The following is a 20864-nucleotide window of genomic DNA, read 5'->3' on the forward strand; positions in this document are numbered from 1 at the left end:
TTGGGAGAACTGTGTGAGGTCCCAAGGTGCCTACTTTGAAAGGGACTGAGGCGTCATTGTCCTATGTACAGAGCTTCTTTTGTTTATATCTTCAGTCAATGTGTGTTTTTCATATTATATGGTGGATGCCTTCTGGACAGACCTTGTATGCAGTACCCTTTTCAAATCCCACCATAAATGATTGGGTGGGATTAAAGCTTTTAATGTCTTTTGGAAAAGAATCGTTAACTTTTACAGATGTTTCCTGGAGATGGAAATTTAGGAAAATACAGTTCTGGTGTTAGGTCTTTTAGTGGCAGGTTGTAGATTAGTCATGTATTCTCTTTGAGTTGGCTAAGAGAGGGGTGAGGGCAACTACATACATGTTTTTTAATTTTAAAGTTCAAAGCTACCATAGATGTTTCAGCCTGATCACCCACAGTTTATGGAATTGAAGTTAACTGTACTACATAGCATCTCTCTGGTGTGGGGGAGAGATATAGCATGATAATTTGATTTAACGCCTGATTTTGTGAGGAGCTATGTGCTTGTAGTACTGTTCTCAGAAACAAAACATATAACCATAGTTTTTCATCTTTTAATTGTATACTTCCCGTGTCATTGGTTGGCTAGGTTGAAGAACTAAAGGAAACTGTGAAGGAAGAATTCATGCCTTGGGTTTCACAATACCTGGTTATGAAGAGAGTCAGTATTGAGCCAAACTTCCACAGCCTGTATTCAAACTTCCTTGACACGCTGAAGAATCCTGAATTTAATAAGATGGTTTTAAATGAGACCTACAGAAACATCAAAGTAAATTAGTTCTTGTATTTCTTTTCTGTTCTTTTTCTGTTTTGAGAGTGTTGCCGGTTCTTGTAAACGTTGTCTATGAAACTTTGCTCTAGCATTTGTTTTAAATACAGAAGTAAATTTCATGAAGAATTTAGTCTTATACTCTGTACTATTTACTTTGAAAGTAACTACTATTCGGAATTTGTTTCCATCATCCCGTGCATGGTTTTTCCTTTACCTCTGCATGATTTTAACTTGCTTTCTCCCCTCCACACATTATTTGCAGTATGCTCTTAGCTATAATCCCTTTGGGGTTTTGTTTTTATAGTTTTAATAGAAACTCATTGTATGGATATATGTTGCTAATGGATATTTAGGTTAAGTTTTCACTATTACAAAAATAGTGTTGCAGTGAATGTTTCCTTTTATGTCTTAAGTGTCAGGTATCTCTCACCTCTAGACCTGTTTGTGGACTGCCTGTTGTTTAGGATTCTGTTCATTTTAAAGTTTACTCCTGATGAGTTAATCCTTGTTCCATAAAATTCAAGTATTTTATTTATGAGGAGGAGTAACTTCTACAGTACACAGTGTGAACCAACGTACAGCTATGATCATTCTTTACTGAATAACTTGGGACATTGGCTGATGAGCTAGCACTATATTTAAACCTATGGATGGGAATTTTCCCCGTTCTAGGTTACGCTGTAGTGCAAAAGAATTCCTGGCTCTTTCTGGTGCCCAGCGGACATTGTGCCATTCTGCTGTTGCTAGATAGAGTTAAGGAACATAACTATATTTGGACTTTATTATCTGATGGTAAGAATGGTTGGGATGTACAAAAATGTCCACACACTTGGAAGCAAAATTTCAAGATCCTTTCAAACAACGTTTTAAGTTATACATGTTAATTTATAGCTATAAATTAAGAGGTACCATGTAGTAAATGGATGTATGTGATGAATCTATCCCCCTTACAAAAGAAAGAACTGGAAAATTAAGGAAATGGCCTGGGTTGCAGGCCAGGTCCCCAGTTGGGGGTGTGTGTGAGGCAGCTGATCAATGTTTCTTTCGTACATTCATGTTTCTCTCCCTTTTTTTCTCTCTAAAAATAAATAAAATCTTAAAAGGATTAATGAAATGGATTGGGTTTTCTAGAAATTTTCAAAGAAGTGTATATGCAATATTATGTTGAATTTCAGAAAGTTAGCTTGTCTCCAGAGTTGTACAGTGATTAACCTGGGTGGATAATACTAAAGTTTGCAATAAATACTGTGGTTTTGGTTACATCCTGGTAACTGTATGCCTGCTATCTTGATGGATTTAGCAGCATAGATAGTGTCTTCATTTGAATTGAATTTAGCTATTCAAGATAGATTTGCAGTTGGATCTCTGCTTCAAACTACTGAACACTTTCAGAATTTTAACATGGTTTTCCGTAGGAGCACACACGACACATTGAGCCGTGTGTACTTTGCCTTTTGTGTGATGCAGTTATCTTGTGTATTAAAAATGTAAAGAAAGACATTTAAAGGTTAAAAGTACCACTGAACAAAACAAAATAGTACTATGATAGTATGGAGTAGATTTACTTTGGGGCCATGTTCTCATAATCAACGGCTTGTTTTTAACATAGAATAATGGAATTTTCAAGCATCTAGTTGAGATTCTCCCCCCCCCCCATAAGCTCATTTTCATACATGTTTTAATGCTACTTTTTTTTTTTTTAAGGTGTTGCTGACCTCTGATAAAGCTGCAGCCAATTTCTCAGATCGTTCTTTGCTGAAGAACTTGGGACATTGGCTAGGAATGATTACACTAGCTAAAAATAAACCCATCTTACATACTGTGAGTTTCAGCTAAAGGTTTATGTAAAACTTGAGAGTGTTCATACAGCATATTGTGTCTGAAAGTCTTAACTTTTGGGGGGACTATTTTAATGATTATTGGGTATTCATAAGAGTTCGGCGAATGTTTTGAATCCGTAATTGATGTGAGGCTCGTGGCTTCACATCATTTAGCAGGATAAACAAAAGCCAGTAAGGTATATTTGTCACCCTTTCCTTTTTGTAAGGCAAGAGTCATATTATGTTGATTCCTCTTTTGAAGGATGAGTTTAGCAAGTTGCCCTTCTTTGTGTACTTTGTGAAGAGTTAAAGTATATTCTCAGCTTTTAAAAATACTTTTTTTCCTTTAGGACTTGGATGTAAAATCTTTGCTGCTAGAGGCCTATGTTAAAGGACAGCAAGAACTGCTCTATGTAGTGCCCTTTGTTGCCAAAGTCTTAGAGTCTAGTATTCGTAGTGTGGTGAGTAGATTTTAATATTTTATTGACAGCTAAATTTGTAAGAGTTGATTACAGCACAAAGTGAAGAAGTACATCCTTATTTCTTATGAACAGCACTAGTTCAATCAGTTTTCCTTGGGTTAAGTTACATTTCCAATGTGAAGGGCTAAGTAGAATTAAAGGACTGATGGCTAACAGGTGGCTTTTGTGTTTTGGTGTTTTTCTGAAATATATAGGTGGGAAGTCTAGGGGGTTTTGTTATGGCTACTTAAGTATAAGTGCTTAACTGTTTTAAACAATACAAATTGAAGTGATTTGGGGACCACCTTAATTAACATAATAGGTTTTCTTTAGGTTTTTAGGCCACCCAACCCCTGGACAATGGCAATTATGAATGTATTAGCTGAGCTACACCAGGAACATGACTTAAAGGTAAATTTTTGCTTCTTCATACTTTGGAACATTCTCTGTCTTCACATTAACATTTACAAGAAAGGTAGAACATTGGGGGGGCATTGTAATAATTGGACAATAGTGTATATTATGAATAAAGGTAAAATTTTACCTTAAAAGTTCTAATCAGATAATTTGAATTCTGCAGTTAAACTTGAAGTTTGAGATTGAGGTCCTCTGCAAGAACCTTGCATTAGACATCAATGAGCTAAAACCTGGAAACCTCCTGAAGGACAAAGATCGCCTGAAGAACTTAGATGAGCAGCTCTCTGCTCCAAAGAAAGATGTCAAACAGCCAGAAGAACTTCCTCCCATCACAACCACAAGTAAGTATGGTAGTTAGCTAGCCATTTACTTACCAGAATGTTCCCTTAAATGGTACATTTCTATGCATGTAGCAAGTTATAGTTGTTCAACATAATGTGGTGCTGAAACTCTTACATACTTTCTGGTGGGCCTTCGAAATTATTAAGGAAATATTAGCAATGTCTAGGCATGGTCTTACTATGTTAGATTCTGTCTGAGTAACATACAATATTCTTTAAGTCTGGTTATCATTTATATTGCTTTGAGGTCTTAGAAAGAATTTATTGGCACGACAGCCAATGTGTTATTCCTTAGGTCTGGGGATGGCCAACCAGCTAGAGTTTCCCTTACAATAATTCAGGGTGGGGAGGATGTGCCATCACCCCAGACTCCTCCCCACTAATTTAATACAAGGTATTGGTGCCCTTCTGTTTGTATAGTAAAGTCAAGAAATCTGCTCTTTTTTATTAGCTCTTATTTTATCTTTTTACGTTTAGCAACTTCTACAACACCAGCTACCAGTACCACCTGTACAGCCACAGTTCCACCACAGCCACAGTACAGCTATCATGACATCAATGTCTATTCCCTTGCAGGGCTTGGACCACACATTACTCTAAACCCAACAGTAAGTAAACACCATGCCATCCCCCAGCTTCTATTTCTTGACACTGGTCACCTTCCTTTTTTCCCTTCCTGGATTCCTAGGTTATAGGTTTTTATGCAGAGAGCAGGGATTAGGACTGCTGTATATAGTACAGCTGGGGTTTTTGTTTTGTTTTGTTTTTAATTCTAAAATAGTCATTGTGACTAGGCGTTATTTATATTGGTTCAGCATATCCAAATCCATGATTAAAGCGAAGACATTTGGCCCCTGTGCACACCAGAGAGGCGTACCATACTGTTTCCTATTAGGATAGCAAAAATTTGGAACCATCCATGGTCCACAACCATGGGAGCTTTTATCTTATTTTAACTAAGAGACTGATGGAGAAGTGGCCTTTGATATTCTTCTTGCTTCTGACCTCTGACCTCTCTTAAGTTGTGAATGTTTGCAGTGAATACTGCTTGTTTGCTAATAAGTACCGATAAAATTAAATATACTTCGATGCTATTTTTAAAACAGACAGCTGGCAATACAGAGTGGGCTAAAGTGGGTTTATAGTTGTGAGTATGCAAAACACAGAATTTATTCTTGTTTATTATTTACTATTTTGCGTATGAACAACTGTAAATGTACTTTTGCCCCACCCTGTATAATCACAATCTCTAAGAATTCCTTGCTCAGATTAGAAGATCCTCAGTGTATACCATAGCTTTTGTTCTTTATTTTCATTATCATGTCACATTACCTTTGCATTAAGCTATTTGTTCAGGCACATAGCTGAAACTGAGCTGACTCGTGTGTATGTAAAATCTCCAGATCAAGGTCTGGAAATAAGTTCATAATTTGTTTCTGTGGTGTAGTTCTGGGAGGTAGTCTGGTCTAATGTCATAAAATAAATTCTCATCAATTTTTTCCCCTATACTTAAAGGTTGTATTCTACTGTCTGTATTTGGAATGATAATTGATTATCTTCTGTCTTTTATTATGCTTAACATTTGTTTAGTTTAAAATCAGATACTTGGAGTTTCTGTGGTCTTTACTTTTAGAAGTTGAAAATGTTCACAAATATAGAAGTGACATTATTAATCCATTGAACTTTTGTATTTAAAGGACTTGAAACATTTCAAAGATATCACTTTAATGTGATCTTTCTTTTTTTCTATAGATGTGGGACTTAGTTTTTGAAGGAAAAACCTAGATCTAGAAATTGTGGTTATCCTTCATATTGTTTCCAATAATTGGAATACTTTGTATTTAAATATTTTGTGTTTAAACTTTCTTATAAATTCAGTGAGTTAAAGAGACTGAGTATTAAGGCATACTTGCTACCAGAGAAAAGACTAGAAACAATCTTTCAAGTGAGAGCAGAGGCTTCATATAAAATGCTTGCTATTGTGAGGAATTACTTGTATTAATAAAAGTTTTTGTAGGAGGCATTTTCTCTGTAAACTTGATCCTTTCTCCATTTTCTCAAACTACTGAAGAAGTTGCTTTTTATAAGAGTACTTGAACCCCGGGCTGGTGTGGGTCAGTGGGCTGGGCATTGTCCCCCAAACCAGTTCAGTTCCTTGCCAGGTCACATGCATGGGTTGTGGGCTGGGTTCCTGGTTGTGGTTGTGTGAGAGGCAACCAATCAATGTTTCTCTCTCTCTCGTTTTCTTCCTCCCTTCCCCCTCTCTAAAAACAAACAAATCTTAAAAATCAAAAGAATACTTAAGTCACACATTTTAACTAAGCAGGTATTGTGTCTTTAAGCAGATAATGGATCTCGAAATGAACAGTAGAACTTTTTAAAAACCAAATACATGTTATCTTGTATCACAAAGTATACTACTACCTCTTTGTAGACCAGTTTCTCACTCCTGAGCTTTTTATTGGTTAAAGTTGGACTTGGTAGTTGGTGGTTAACTTTGGAATTAATCCAAAATTCTGGGTGTGACTGCCCATAGAAATTGGGTTGTCTTGTCAAGCTGGTGACTTACCTTGTTTTTCCCCATCTAGATTCCCTTGTTTCAGGCCCACCCACAGTTGAAGCAGTGCGTGCGCCAAGCAATTGAACGGGCTGTGCAGGAGTTGGTCCATCCTGTGGTGGATCGATCAATTAAGATCGCCATGACTACTTGCGAGCAAATAGTGAGGAAGGATTTTGCCCTGGATTCTGAGGAATCTCGAATGCGAATAGCAGCTCATCACATGATGCGTAACTTGACAGCTGGAATGGCTATGATTACTTGCAGGGAACCTTTGCTCATGAGCATATCCACCAACCTGAAAAACAGTTTTGCCTCAGCTCTTCGTGTAAGTTGATGATTTCCGTGCCATAGTACAAAACTGATTGCTGCTTGTCTGAGTTTCTTTTTACATTTCTACTTTAACAGTCACCACATTTGACGTCTTCCTCCTTCTTAAGATTGTAATTCTGTGAGGTGTGAAGCATTTTGTCTCTTTGCTCACTGTTGTATCCTCAGCTCAGTGTTTGGCAGATGGTAGACACATACATACTTACTGCTCTAAAGAAATGAAGTGGGGTTTTTTTTTTTAATGCATAAGTTAATAGTTATGTTACCATGAAGCATTTAAATTAAAGCACTTGGAGTAACACAGTACAAAATATTTAAAGTGACTTTGTATGTGCCTGTATACAGCACTCACCCTCTTGAAATAATTCAGGTAATTTCAGGTCTCAGATGTCATGATTAATAATGCTTTTGTGCCCTGGCTGGTGTGGCTCAATGGATTGAGCGCTGGCCTGCGAACCAAATAGTCGCAGGTTAGATTCCCAGTGGGGGGGCATGTGAGAGGCAAAAATGTTTCTCTTCCTCTCTTGCTCCCACCCTTCCCCTCTCTAAAGAATAAAAAATGATAATAATAATAATGCCTTTGCTTACTGCTTTTCTGTTTTCATTTTGTTTACCATCTTTACAACAACCTGGTAAGATATTTTGGGTGAGTGATATTTTCTTCTTACAGATAAAGAGGATTGTTAGACTATTTCATGGTCATAGCTAATGAGTCATAAGTCAAGTCAGAACTTTTAAATGTATATGTCCAAGCACTGCATTTCCTGTGAGCCTCTCTGTCCTGTGTATTTACCAAAAACTTGAAATCTTTTTCTTTCTGTCTCCTCCCAATAGACTGCATCCCCACAACAAAGGGAAATGATGGATCAGGCAGCTGCTCAGTTAGCTCAGGACAATTGTGAATTAGCTTGCTGTTTTATTCAGAAGACTGCAGTAGAAAAAGCAGGCCCTGAGATGGACAAGAGATTGGCAACTGTAAGTGCTTAGCATTTGCCTTTTAAGTTGTTGTTGTTGTTGTTTTTAATGTTTAAGAAAATGCCTCATAACAAGAACCTCAGTGACTTTTTTTTTTTTTTTTTTTTGGCAGGAATTTGAGCTGAGAAAACATGCTAGGCAAGAAGGGCGCAGGTATTGTGATCCTGTTGTGTTAACATACCAAGCTGAGCGGATGCCAGAGCAAATCAGGCTGAAAGTGAGAATTGGGGGCTCTCTCTCCCCCCACACCCCATCTTTGTCTTCTTTCTGTTCTTCTTGCTTAAACTCCTCACCAGGACTAAGACATTGGGGTTAAATGTTGTTTTAGAGAAAGTATCTCACCTCAGTTGCATTTCACCTAAAGGCAACCTGTGGAGAAGGTATAAGCGCAGTTTAGATGTGCGCTCCCAGCCCCCAGTTGTTGAAGTGCTACCGTGAAGAGTTCATAGGCCTGTTAGTCCTTAATATGTCCCACCTTAGTCTTTCTTTGGGTACTTGTGTTTTTATCACTGGTTGCTTTTCGCTGATTGTTTTTACCAGTTGCTTTGGAGAATTGCAGTGGTATGGTCCTGTTTGAGGCATTTTCCAGTGGAAAACAAACATAATTTAGTGCTGATGACTCTGACAGGACTTCGGGAAACTGTGTATGTGTGTGCATGCATGCATGCTCACACCCCGTCCTGCTGTGCTACACTATAATGACTCCTGTGTCCCTTCTCAGAACCTCTGTGCTTACAGCCATGCAAATTTGCCACTTTCACAAAAAAGTTTCCTTAGATTGTGAAAAGCATCCCATCAACATACGATTTCTTTTTCCAAGGTTGGTGGTGTGGACCCAAAGCAGCTGGCTGTTTATGAAGAATTTGCACGCAATGTGCCTGGCTTCTTGCCTACGAATGATTTAAGTCAACCCACAGGATTTTTAGCTCAGCCCATGAAGGTAAATACTTGCCTTGGACTACAGTTTAATATGAATGTTACTGTCCCTTAATAAGTATTCTCTATTCTCTGTATCAGATCAGTATGGCATACAAGGAATTTTTTTTAATATCCACGACGTTAGTTTAACTTTGACAGTTGGACCGAGTACTCCGTTTTCCATGGTTTGGATTATTTAACTTTTGTAGACCGTAGAGAGATTATTAGATGCCACAAGTGATGCTGCCGTCAGCCTATTCATTATTCATTAGGCTTTCTTTGATCACTTGATTGTGTTGGTGTCTGCCAGCCTTTCCACTGTCAAGCAAAGTACCTCCTCCCCCATGCCTGCCTTGCACTGCCCCATCTAAAGGCTGAATAGTTCAGAGTGGGGGATGGAAGAGCATCTCCATGTTTTGATGGGAAAAACTATTTCAGTTGCTACATGTGCCAATGAAAAATCTTTATAATTTTTGTTTCTCTTTTTTGGTTGTTTTCTTCTCTAAAACAGCAAGCTTGGGCAACAGATGATGTAGCTCAAATTTATGATAAGTGCATTACAGAACTAGAGCAGCACCTACATGCCATCCCGCCAACGTTGGCCATGAACCCTCAAGCTCAGGCTCTTAGAAGTCTATTGGAGGTTGTAGTATTATCTCGAAACTCTCGAGATGCCATAGCTGCTCTTGGATTGCTCCAGAAGGTTAGTTCTTATTATTAATTTCAGAAGAAACTAGGTTTGTAAACATCCAGTGACTTGTAACCTTATCTCCTTAGGTTAATATGAAGCAAAATTTGGTGTGTGTGTTTTTGTTTTTGTTTTGGGGGCGGTAAGATTTTCACTTGTAGAGAGAGGGGAAGGGAGGGAGAAAGAGAAGAGAAATAACAACATGTGAGAAAAACATCGATTGGTTGCCTCTCACATGCCCCCAACTGGGGATTTGGCCTGCAACCCAGGCATGTGCCCTGACTGGGAATCAAACCAGGGACAGGCCGACAATCAGTCCACTGAGCCACACCAGCCAGGGCACAGTTTTGTTCTGTAATAAGCCAGTGATTTTCTCCAGAGCAGACTATAGTTGTGGCAGTTAAAAACGGTAAGGTGATGGGGGAAATTGGGACAACTGTAACAGAGTAACGATTTCTATTAAAGAAGGGTAGCCCTGGCTGGCGTAGCTCAGTGGATTGACCGAGGGCTGTGAACCAAAGTGTCGCAGGTTCGATTCCCAGTCAGGGCACATGCCTGGGTTGCAGGCCATGACCCCCAGCAACAGCACATTGATGTTTCTCTCTCTCTCTCTCTTTCTCCCTCCCTTCCCTCTAAATAAACAAATGAATGAATGAATGAATGAATGAATGAATGAATGAATGAATAAAAATTTAAAAAACACAATTAAAAAAGAAGGGTAAGTGGCAGGGGTGGGTTAAAGGCAAGATCGTCTGGACATAAGATTACTCAAGAAAGTTTAAAAGATCTTTTCCCTTAAAAAAAAAAAAGAGTTTATTTATTTTTAGAGAGAGGGGAAGGGATGGAGAAAGGGGGAGAGAAACATCAGTGTGTGGTTGTCTCTCACACACCCCCATCTGGGGACCTGGCCCACAACCTAGGCATGTGCCCTGGCTGGGAATCAAACTGGCAACCTTTTGGTTCACAGGCCCACACTCAATCCACTGAGCTACACCAGCCAGGGCTAAAAGATAGATTTTGAGGGACACATTGACCCAAGTATTTGGGTAATGGGGTATGGGGTAGATGGAGAGCTTTGGGTTTTGACTTACGGAGGGACAGTGGAGCCTTTTATGACAGTGAAGAGCACAGTGAGCACAAACCAGACAGTGCGTGTTTGTTAGGTTGCATGACAAGGACTTTGGTGGGTGGAGAGATTGTTAACTCTGGGCCCTAGAAGGTATCTTGTAGTTTACATTAAGGTTTTGCTTTTGGCTTTGATAGTTAGGCTGAGTACTATATTTTCCATGGTTCTGAACACTTTTTTCCTTCCATAGGCTGTAGAGGGCTTACTAGATGCCACAAGTGGTGCTGATGCTGACCTACTGCTGCGTTACAGGGAGTGTCACCTCTTGGTCTTAAAAGCTCTTCAAGATGGCCGGGCATATGGGTCTCCATGGTGTAACAAACAGATCACAAGGTCAGTACTCATTGTAGAAGAGTAATATTTATTGGACTGCCTTCTGGTGTCCATGGTCCTATTAGGGTGCAGAGGTTTCCCTTTAATCTGGAAGGTAAATGGGACTTTCGGAATTTCTAGTTCTAAGTAGTGATTATTATTGAAAGGTGGTTCTTTTTCCACACCTGGTGTCCATGACAGATACAGAAAACCAGTACCTGGCTTTGGGGGATAAATTATAGATAATCGGTTTAAAAGGTGTTATTGCTTTTTATAGCAGTGATGTTCATATACAAATATTTTAATGTCTTAAACAGAATGGTTTGTTTTCTAGGCTTTGAGAGCAAGCTTGAGTTTTAAGCTTGGGCTCTGTTCTTCATTACTGGCTATTTTGAATCTTGATTATTGATTTGCAGTTGGTTCTCAAGGCATCCTTAGTTTCAGAACGAATTACCATTGAATGAAATGGGCTCTTTATCTGCTACAGTGTATGGTTAAGCCTTTATGAATAAAGAAATACTGACTTTTTCTAGGTGCCTAATTGAATGTCGGGATGAATATAAATATAATGTGGAGGCAGTGGAGTTGCTGATTCGCAATCATTTGGTTAATATGCAGCAGTATGATCTTCACCTAGCTCAGGTATGGAAGGGGTCTACTTAAAACAGGAGAAGGGACTCTGATATTTGGGAAGTGTGTTTGCTGTAACTGTTGCCTTTCTTATATTGTGCTTTCTGTGTTGCCAGTCAATGGAGAATGGTTTAAACTACATGGCTGTTGCATTTGCTATGCAATTGGTAAAAATCCTGCTGGTGGATGAGAGGAGTGTTGCCCACATTACTGAGGCAGATCTGTTCCACACCATTGAAACCCTCATGAGAATTAATGCTCACTCCAGAGGCAATGCTCCAGAAGGGTGAGGATGAAATGCTTGGGATTTGTGTGTATTCAGCAGTTTAAGAAAGAGCTTTAGAAATGAATATATAGACTTACTAACATTACCTGTTATAACTGCTTTACCTACAACATATGGGAAGCTGTAGAGAGGCCTAATATTGTCCCTGAAGTATGAAAGCTTAACTAACTGCCAAGCCTTCTTGCTATACAGCAGTACATGTATGTTAGCATTAGATGCTTTGTCAGAGTCCTGTGTTTAAGCCCGGCTCTGCCACTGAAAATCTGTCTGGTTTTAGGTAAGTTGATTGACTCTCCCTAAGCCTGTTTCTTATATAAAATGGAAACAATATCTCAACGAGCTGTTCAGAATTAAGACAAATCACATAAGTCATGTCGTGTAGTAGGTATGCAGTGAATACTTACTGAGAATGAATATCAGCTCCATTTCAGTGGGCACCATTTTTTGGTCAAGAAGTGGCTTAATTAAGGTCAGTCATTTGCACATTGTGTCCTCATGCATAAATAGAAACGAAGAGACCAAGGATGGTTTTGTTTAAATACAGAAATGGTAAAGTGATCATCTCTCTTGTGGTTTCTACTAAATAAGCAGATTGTCCAACTGTATGTCTCAAATCACAACCATGAGTAGACTGATTTTCACTCTGGATTTATTGTACTAGATTGCCCCAGCTGATGGAAGTAGTGCGATCCAACTATGAAGCAATGATTGATCGTGCTCATGGAGGCCCTAACTTTATGATGCATTCTGGGATCTCTCAAGCCTCAGAGTACGATGATCCTCCAGGCCTGAGGGAGAAGGCAGAGTATCTTCTGAGGGAATGGGTGAATCTCTACCATTCAGCAGCAGCTGGCCGTGACAGTACCAAAGCTTTCTCTGCGTTTGTTGGACAGGTAGAGCTTTTGGAAAGAAAGGTGCTTTTTATTCAACATAAGTAGGGTGTGATGCCTCCAATATTAAAGCTCAGTATTATGTATCTGTGGTCAGACAGTTACCTCCATACTCATGTAAACCAAAAATGCCATCATCATTTATTAATCTTGTTAAATTCATACAACTTACTTCATCATTGGTCACTAAGCAGAAAAGTCAACATTCTTAGTCCTCCCCTTTAGTTCTGTTTATCCCATTTCAGTTGTCATAGCTACAAAGTGTAATGGGTCAAATAATGAATAATGAAATTGCTAGGTGTATAGTAATTTTACTAGCTTGGTAATCAGCAGTGATGAGAGTTTGGGCTAAAAGTTCTTATAGTAGCCCATGTTTAAAAAATAAGAAAATAGAATAAAACAAAAAACTTAAATATTTAAATGGTAGAGCTCTTTATTGTATTTTCTGAATTAAGTGATTTATCTAACTAAAACTAATCAACATGTTCTTTTGGGGAAATAGTTTCTATTATTTTCATTGAATTTGATCTAAATTGAATTTCGACTTAAAAGTGTTAGGGAACAAGTCTGTAGCTAAAAACTAGGTTTGGCAGGAATATTTGTGAACAGGATGAACAGGAAAAAAATGCAGGAAGAAAGCCATAGTGTCATTTAACATTCTGATTTTGGTCCTCACTGGCTGCTTTCAGCCACCGTGAGGTGTTCAGACCCAGTAGTCATTGTGTCCTAATCAGGGTACTAGACTGGCAGCAAGAGTGGTACTTCTCCTGACCTGGCCTTAGAATTCCTTTAGTAGAATTCTTGTAATGTTTGTTCAGGGAGACATACCTGCTTATTTCTGCAGATTTACCATTATATTTCTGTAAACTGAGACCAAAGCATAGGGTATGCATCAAAGAAAGATTACAAATTAGACCTGATATCAAATAAATGATAGTTGGTTGTGGAAGAGCTGATTTGAATTTTAGGAGATAGAAATTGGATTTAGTTTTTCAAGATAGGTATTACTTTGTAAATCATACTAAGTAAATTTCTCCCTTTAAAAAATTGAGGGAATTACAAAATATACCTATTGAAAAGCAGTTACTGCATGTTTATAGTTTGATTTCTGATTTGGATGGAAGAATTTTGAATTAATTGGTTTTTGTGATCATTGGTATTTCATGGGTATGGATGTGGCACCTGTCCCAGCTCTTCCTGCTAGCTTACTAGCTGTCATTTCTTCTCTCCATTTGAAAAAGATAATGTGTTATACTTTTCTGTTCTCTTTTGCATCCTTTTGAGAATTCTTTCTTCGTTGTGCTCCATCTTGATTATAGCAGTCTGTCCTCATTTCCTCCCACGTTAATTTTTAGATCAATGTACAAAAGTCCCTTTGCTGCCTCCTCTCTTGGCTAGGGTACATGATTGTCAGTTCAGCTGTTATATTGCTTATCAAGAGACAGTTGAAGTTTCCAAAATAACAGTCAAGTGTTCATTCTGGGCTTGGTTTCTCTGTTAAGCAAGCATTGACCTTCTCCTGCCTGTCACTGCCTGAATGCCTGTCACTGTCTTATCTTCTTTCTTACTAGCAAAATAACTTCTCTGCTGCTTCCCTCCCAGTTTGTACGTCATAAAATTTGTTCTTTATCTATTTTTGAAAGAATAAACTTGCCCTTTCCACTTTATTTGAACGTAATTTACATTAAAATAACTGGGTATGATCTGCAGGTATTTTCATGGGGTACCTACTTATACAAATTATTACTTCATTTTCCTGGTGAAGCTAGTTGGAATTTTAAAACCTTTGCTTAAGTCAGTTGGAATTCTTATATTTTGTGAGAAAGTTAAATATTTGTAATTTCATCTCCTTGGGGGAAATAAACCTTGGATAGAAGGTGTTAATGTGACTTGTAGTGAGTTACTCAAAGTTGTTTTAATTTGTGTAATTTTCCAAAATACTTGGCTACGGACTGCTGTTCAAAATTGCCATGTTATCTCTTTCTCAATTTCCATCTTCTCCATTCTCCATTAAACTTAAAACTGGAGCAAGTTTGTCATGGGTCCTTAATGACCAAGGCATTTTCATGACGGCTTTTTTACAGAGTGAAAATTAGAAATGTGACAATGGGAATAAATGAGAGAACATTACCTAAACATGAAAATTAAGTTTATTTATGTGTGTTATCTCATTGTCTTTATATTTTTGTTCCCCTGGTAGATGCATCAGCAAGGAATCTTGAAGACTGATGACCTCATAACAAGGTTTTTTCGTTTGTGTACTGAAATGTGTGTTGAGATCAGTTACCGTGCTCAGGCAGAGCAGCAGCACAATCCTGCTGCTAATCCCACCATGATCCGAGCCAAGTGCTACCACAACCTGGATGCCTTTGTCCGACTCATTGCACTGCTAGTGAAGCACTCAGGGGAGGCCAGCAACACTGTCACAAAGATTAATCTGCTGAACAAGGTCTGAAATCCTTTCTTGCTTTACTCGAGGTACACTTGAAGCCTGCATCAGTGGTTCTAAAACCTCAGGACCCAGCTCTTTCCCAGAACATTTTATAGCACCCCCTTTTCTGTAATGAAATTAAGTCCATAGATGATAACGTAAACATAGTCACCAAATTTTTAAAGAAGAGTTTGATGCTTTAACTGAAAAGCCCCCAGAAAGTCATAATGTATTTCAGTATGTTAATGTTAGGTAATGCTAACTAAAAGGTATTTAGTTACTATGAGATTTGTCCTCAGACACAGAATCACTACACCAGATGGCTAGATATGTTCACTGATAACCCAGATTGGCAACCCAGATACCATGAGCAACACTGCAATCATTGTCTTCATTTTTCTGACAAGGAACAAAGTACAGTTTCCTTTTGATTTATACAGTGGAATTCTTAGAAATCTGAATAGTAAATTAGTGCAAAAATGGACTTAGAGTTTGGTCTTTCATGATTACAAATAGGTTGTCATATTCCTCACTGTTAAGTGGGAAAATCAAGTGGCACTTGGGACAGTTCTTTGTATAAGAAATGCAGGACATTTCTGCAGCCTGACAGCTTCTCCCTGCTCCTGGTCCCTATCCAGTGACAACAGAAGTATAAAATCATTTGCCTCTTGTCAACTTCATGTCAGACCAGAAAAATTCGGTTGTTAAATTGTAATAACATGATGAAATATGCTAATTCCTAGAGTTTTAGAAAAACCACTGGGCATCTGTGGAGAATATATATGTCTAGTCGAAGGTTATTAAAATTCAAAGAAAACACACAAAGCTCTGCAGGCCAAATGAGAACAATGTGTGATTGGTCCCTTTGGCTGTTGGCATGTAATTTTATATTCAAATGGTATATGTCCTTTCCTCCAATGTGGGGCTGAAGAATGTAAAGTAAAAAAGCCTGACTATAGAGAGTGGTGAGTGAATTACCTTCATGATTTAAAACTCTAATCTGTGTGTTCCGTAGGTCCTTGGTATAGTAGTGGGAGTTCTCCTGCAGGATCACGATGTCCGGCAAAGTGAATTTCAGCAGCTCCCCTACCATCGGATATTTATTATGCTGCTCTTGGAACTCAATGCACCTGAGCACGTATTGGAAACCATTAATTTCCAGACACTTACAGCTTTCTGGTAAGTAGTGTTCAATTTAATAGAGATTTCCTGGTAAACATTGCTGTTTTAGTATAGTAAAATTTGAGAAGCAGAACAAGTTCAATTTACGGGTTTAGATGCATTTATTCATAACAAGCTTGTTTATTTCTTTTCGTGTATTCCTGTATTTAAGTTAGACTGTGCTTCTGACAAAGGTTTTCTTCTTTCAGCAATACGTTCCACATCTTGAGGCCTACCAAAGCTCCTGGCTTTGTGTATGCCTGGCTCGAATTGATCTCCCATCGGATATTTATTGCAAGAATGCTGGCACATACGCCACAGCAGAAGGTGTGGCTGCAGTTTATCTCCTACAGATGAAGACTGTAACTACCTGAGGCTCACTAGCACTATTAGTCATTTAGTAGTAGTGATTACACCTCTTCCAGGCTTAGTTGGGAATTCTTCTATTTAATGTGGAGTCAAGTCACGGAAAGAGGCTTAGCAAGTACTTGACTGCCTCTGCCTGAGTCATTCCTCAGTGATTATGGTATTGTGTCTCCAAGTCTGTTGTGAGCTACGTGTGTCAGTATCACGAGGGCCTTTTAATGAAAGTTTGGACCACCTCTGTAGCCATTTACATCTGGGTGATAGATAGAGCTATGAACCTGCCGGTTTCACAGGTTCACACTCTAAATGCTAAAGGCTCTCACACTCCAGGTTGAGGACCATTGGTCACTGTATTTGAAGAAATTAGGATCAAGTTCTAGTAAAGAGGTTTTAACATAGTTGTGAATAAACACAATTAACATGAAAAGTCTCTCCCATCTTGCAGTAAATGACAAATGACTGCCGTAGACAATACCCTTGATTGGCCTTTCAGATCAAAGGAAAGTGTAACTGCTTATGTATGTATTGGGCAAAAAAGAGAATAAAATAATCCTTAAATGGAGTTTTGTTTGGTGGAGAAGTGCTTTCCAGGAACACAATATATTGAATAAAATTACCCCAGAATGAACATAATTGGTACAATTGAAAATTGGTGAGCCGGCCGAGTTTGGCTTAAAACAGAGGGTTCATGTAAATTAGGTGAGGCTATTTTCCAGGAATTGAGGATCTGGCTTTGGGAAAAGAAATGGTCAGGATTCAAGACTTAATTAAGAGAAGGAATTAAGGAAACAGACCTAGCTGTCAGTGTCTCAGTTGGCCAAATGTTCCATATCTGTCTGAAATTTCCTCATGATCCTCTCCAGTTCTTTAAATTTTGCTGCGGTCACAAGGACCTCTGCGTCTTGGAATTTCGGAAGGCAATTTGTTTCCATCTACCTCCAAAATTATGCGTATTCCTTTTTAATGTGAGTCAGTCTTTAAGAGAGGTACTTAACGTCAGTATTCTCTAGTTATATTAATATGAAGAAGTCACAGTGTAGCTGATTAGCAACTTTTCTGATGGCATAAGAGCAGCTGAGTAAGACTAATATATGTACATTTCTTTCAGGGGTGGCCTATGTATGCACAGTTACTGATTGATTTATTCAAATACTTAGCACCTTTCCTTAGAAATGTGGAACTCACCAAACCTATGCAAATCCTCTACAAGGTAATTAATTTGGACTTGCAGGTTAAAAATAATGAAGATGTAACCGTTGTAATTTTATTTTTATTTTTTGGTGTTTTAAAGATTTTATTTATTCATCTTCAGAGGGTAGGGGAGAGAGGGGGAGAAACAGCAATGTGTGGTTGCCTCTTGTGCACCCCCACTGCAGGGATCTGCCCTGCAGCCCAGGCATGTGCCCCGACTGGGAATCAAACTGGTGACTCTCTGGTTCACAGGCCCACACTCAATCCACTGAGCCACACCAGCCACAGCATTTTATGTTTTATAGGTGCCATAATCTGATTAAGGAAATACCCTTCTGTTTATATTTTGGCAAGAATGTATAAATCATTAAATGGGTATTAATTTTGAGTGCTTTTTTTGCATTCAAGATCCTGTAATTAAAATTTTTTTTTAGTTTATTGTTTTTTAGAGAGAGACAGACACATCAGTTTGTTGTTCCGCTTATTTATGTATTCATTGGATGATTATTGCTATGTACCCTGACCCTGGATTAAATCCACAACCTTGGCATATCAGGAGGATGGTCAAACACACTGAGCTACCTGGCCAGGGCAACTTTTTCCCATTAATGTTTTAATTGTTAATTTTCAAATGCTTAAATCATCATTGCATTCCTGGACCATTTATTTGGTCATATCACTGGTTTATATTTCAAAAACATTTAGGGTTCTTGTATAATTTTCAAGTCATTTTAGTACCAACAATATGCTAACCTAATTGAGAGTGGGAAATGTTCTCTTTGTATTTTGTAAGGTTGTGAAAATGACATTAATTTTTTTCTTAAATATTTGTAAGGACATGCCAGTAAAGTCACCTAGGCCTGGAGGTTTTTCTTAAGTGTGAAATCAGCAAATCCTTTCTCTTTTTAAAAAAAATATAGGGCACTTTAAGAGTGCTACTGGTTCTTCTGCATGACTTCCCTGAGTTCCTTTGTGATTACCATTATGGATTCTGTGATGTGATCCCACCTAATTGTATCCAGCTAAGAAATCTAATCCTGAGTGCCTTCCCAAGAAACATGAGGCTCCCAGATCCATTCACTCCTAATCTGAAGGTAAAATTTCCAGTAGTTCAAGGAAAAGAAAATTATGTCTGAATATTTTCATTCTTTCTCTGGGAAATAGGTGCAGGCCAATCATTTGGGTGGCCCCATGGCACAGAATTGCAGAACAAACAGACTTTTTAAAAAAAAATTTTTTTTGTTTTTTTTTATTGATTTTAGAGAGAGGGAGGGAGAGAAACATCAATTTATTATTCCATTTACTTATGAATTTATTGGTTGATTCTTGTATGTGCCCTGATCGAGGATTGAACGCACAGCCTTGACAAATTGGGACGATGCTCTAACCAACTGTGCTACCAGCCAGGGCCAAAACAGACAGACATTTGTAATGTCAACATTTCACAGCTGTTTTGTTTAAATTGTTGAAGGGAGAAAAGGGGCCGCTTAAAATCACACTACCCTGGCATGGGCACTGTCATTTTTACGTATTTTCTACTTTTTTTTAACCTTTCACATGAATGTTTTTAAAAATTAACAAGTATGATGATGTTTATTCTTCTGGGATGTCTTTTCCAAGACTAGTGCTTTGGTGAGTGAGTAAGCGCAAGTAACGCCCTAACACCCTTTTTATTACAAAATCATAAGCTGTAATTCTGTAACAGTACCACACACCATATGACATTTTAGGTGAAATGTTCAAATTAAAGTAGCAGCTCTACTCTTGAAGATACTTACGATGTGTATGGTTTTAGAAAAGCAATTCTACCACTTTCTGGCATTGATACAGTTTGTTGTTAACTCTTACAAATGCTCTGGTTGCAGTTCTTGTATTTGTCTGTGGCAGGTGGATATGTTGAGTGAAATAAACATTGCACCCCGGATTCTCACCAATTTTACTGGAGTGATGCCACCTCAGTTTAAAAAGGATTTGGATTCCTATCTTAAAACTCGGTCACCGGTCACTTTTCTATCTGATCTGCGCAGCAACCTACAGGTCAGTTGGTTTGGCTAATTCTCAGCTATGTCTTACATAGAGAGCACTTTGTATGCGTAGTCCTTATGTGTAGCATGTTTGGGAGTCAATCTTTTTAACTTGATTAAAAGATTTTAATACATACTGTCGGTTTTTTTAATGTATTGAATTTATTAGGGTGACATTGGTTAATAAATTACAAGTTTCAGGTGTACAACTTTATAATATATCATTGTATATTGTATTATGTGTTCAGCACTCCAGTCTTTCTTAAAGGTTGGGTGCGATTAACTACATTATACATCATCTTATCAGTGACACTTGGAAGAGGTGACCAAGGAATGGACTGATTTTCTGTAAGAGACTAGACTGTTAGTAACTATTCCCAGCCAGTACTCCAGGGATTTTTCTAAAGAAATGGGTTTAACTTGCCGTATAGAAAATGACTTGAGATTAGGTTGTATTATCTTCCCAGTAGTTTCACATCTAGGAAACACAGCCTTTTCCCTTTACAGATCTTTCATATAGATAGTTCTTCCCCCATCCCCCCTTTATAAACTTTACTTTTGTGCTAGTACCTGTTTAGGTTTTTGGTTTCCCAAGGGAAATGGTATTTGTTGTTTTCTTGTGTGTGTATTTGTTAAATAACCTCAACAAACTCAAGGCAGTTTATCTAAAATTTAAATTACACAGAATGTTGAGAGCAGTTCAGCTCTTCTACGAAGGCCTAGAAAAGGGTTGAGAGATACTAATGCCCGAATTAACCCCCTGTGAGAGTAAGTCGGGAGCTCTGTTGTGTTCATTTAGGTATCCAATGAGCCTGGCAATCGCTACAACCTGCAGCTCATCAACGCACTGGTGCTCTATGTCGGGACTCAGGCCATCGCGCACATCCACAACAAGGGCAGCACACCTTCAATGAGCACCATCACCCACTCCGCTCACATGGACATATTCCAGAACCTGGCTGTGGACTTGGACACTGAAGGTGGGTCAAGCCAGCCTCTACTCAGAGTCAAGTTCTCTGCACTTTATATCACAGTCCAGTCATAAAAAAGACATTAAGCCACAAGAGAGAAAGAAGGTTCTGTCAATGTTTATGGGTCTTCCTGGCTATTTTTAGTTAGATAGTATCTGCTCGATGCAGAAAAGC

The 20864-nt window shown here is 38.4% G+C and overlaps 1 protein-coding gene and 1 non-coding gene across 8 annotated transcripts in view; both read left to right on the forward strand.

Moving 5' to 3' along the window:
• Positions 1-20864, forward strand: part of CNOT1 (CCR4-NOT transcription complex subunit 1) — a 74299-nt gene that overhangs the window by 49626 nt on the left and 3809 nt on the right. For 4 of the 7 annotated variants that reach the window (XM_045818983.1, XM_045818982.1, XM_045818985.1 and 1 more), the window contains exons 25-46: positions 613-792; positions 2500-2616; positions 2966-3076; positions 3410-3487; positions 3657-3834; positions 4312-4442; positions 6423-6719; positions 7556-7696; positions 7809-7913; positions 8517-8636; positions 9126-9317; positions 10619-10761; positions 11274-11382; positions 11487-11656; positions 12318-12570; positions 14747-14995; positions 15993-16156; positions 16348-16465; positions 17613-17714; positions 18616-18789; positions 19583-19732; positions 20519-20699. In XM_045818983.1, the coding sequence (XP_045674939.1) occupies positions 613-792; positions 2500-2616; positions 2966-3076; positions 3410-3487; positions 3657-3834; positions 4312-4442; positions 6423-6719; positions 7556-7696; positions 7809-7913; positions 8517-8636; positions 9126-9317; positions 10619-10761; positions 11274-11382; positions 11487-11656; positions 12318-12570; positions 14747-14995; positions 15993-16156; positions 16348-16465; positions 17613-17714; positions 18616-18789; positions 19583-19732; positions 20519-20699 (3463 nt within the window). The remainder of the gene's footprint in view (positions 1-612; positions 793-2499; positions 2617-2965; positions 3077-3409; positions 3488-3656; positions 3835-4311; positions 4443-6422; positions 6720-7555; positions 7697-7808; positions 7914-8516; positions 8637-9125; positions 9318-10618; positions 10762-11273; positions 11383-11486; positions 11657-12317; positions 12571-14746; positions 14996-15992; positions 16157-16347; positions 16466-17612; positions 17715-18615; positions 18790-19582; positions 19733-20518; positions 20700-20864) is intronic. The other 3 variants (XM_045818986.1, XM_045818989.1, XM_045818988.1) reach the window with 1 other exon arrangement.
• On the forward strand, positions 1424-1561 carry LOC123806227. The gene has a single exon (XR_006783460.1). It is a non-coding gene; the product is annotated as a small nucleolar RNA SNORA46 (small nucleolar RNA).

Source organism: Phyllostomus hastatus, unplaced genomic scaffold, assembly GCF_019186645.2.
Source record: "Phyllostomus hastatus isolate PE091 unplaced genomic scaffold, TTU_PhHast_1.1 phas_scaffold_345, whole genome shotgun sequence".
NCBI classification, from domain to species: domain Eukaryota; kingdom Metazoa; phylum Chordata; class Mammalia; order Chiroptera; family Phyllostomidae; genus Phyllostomus; species Phyllostomus hastatus.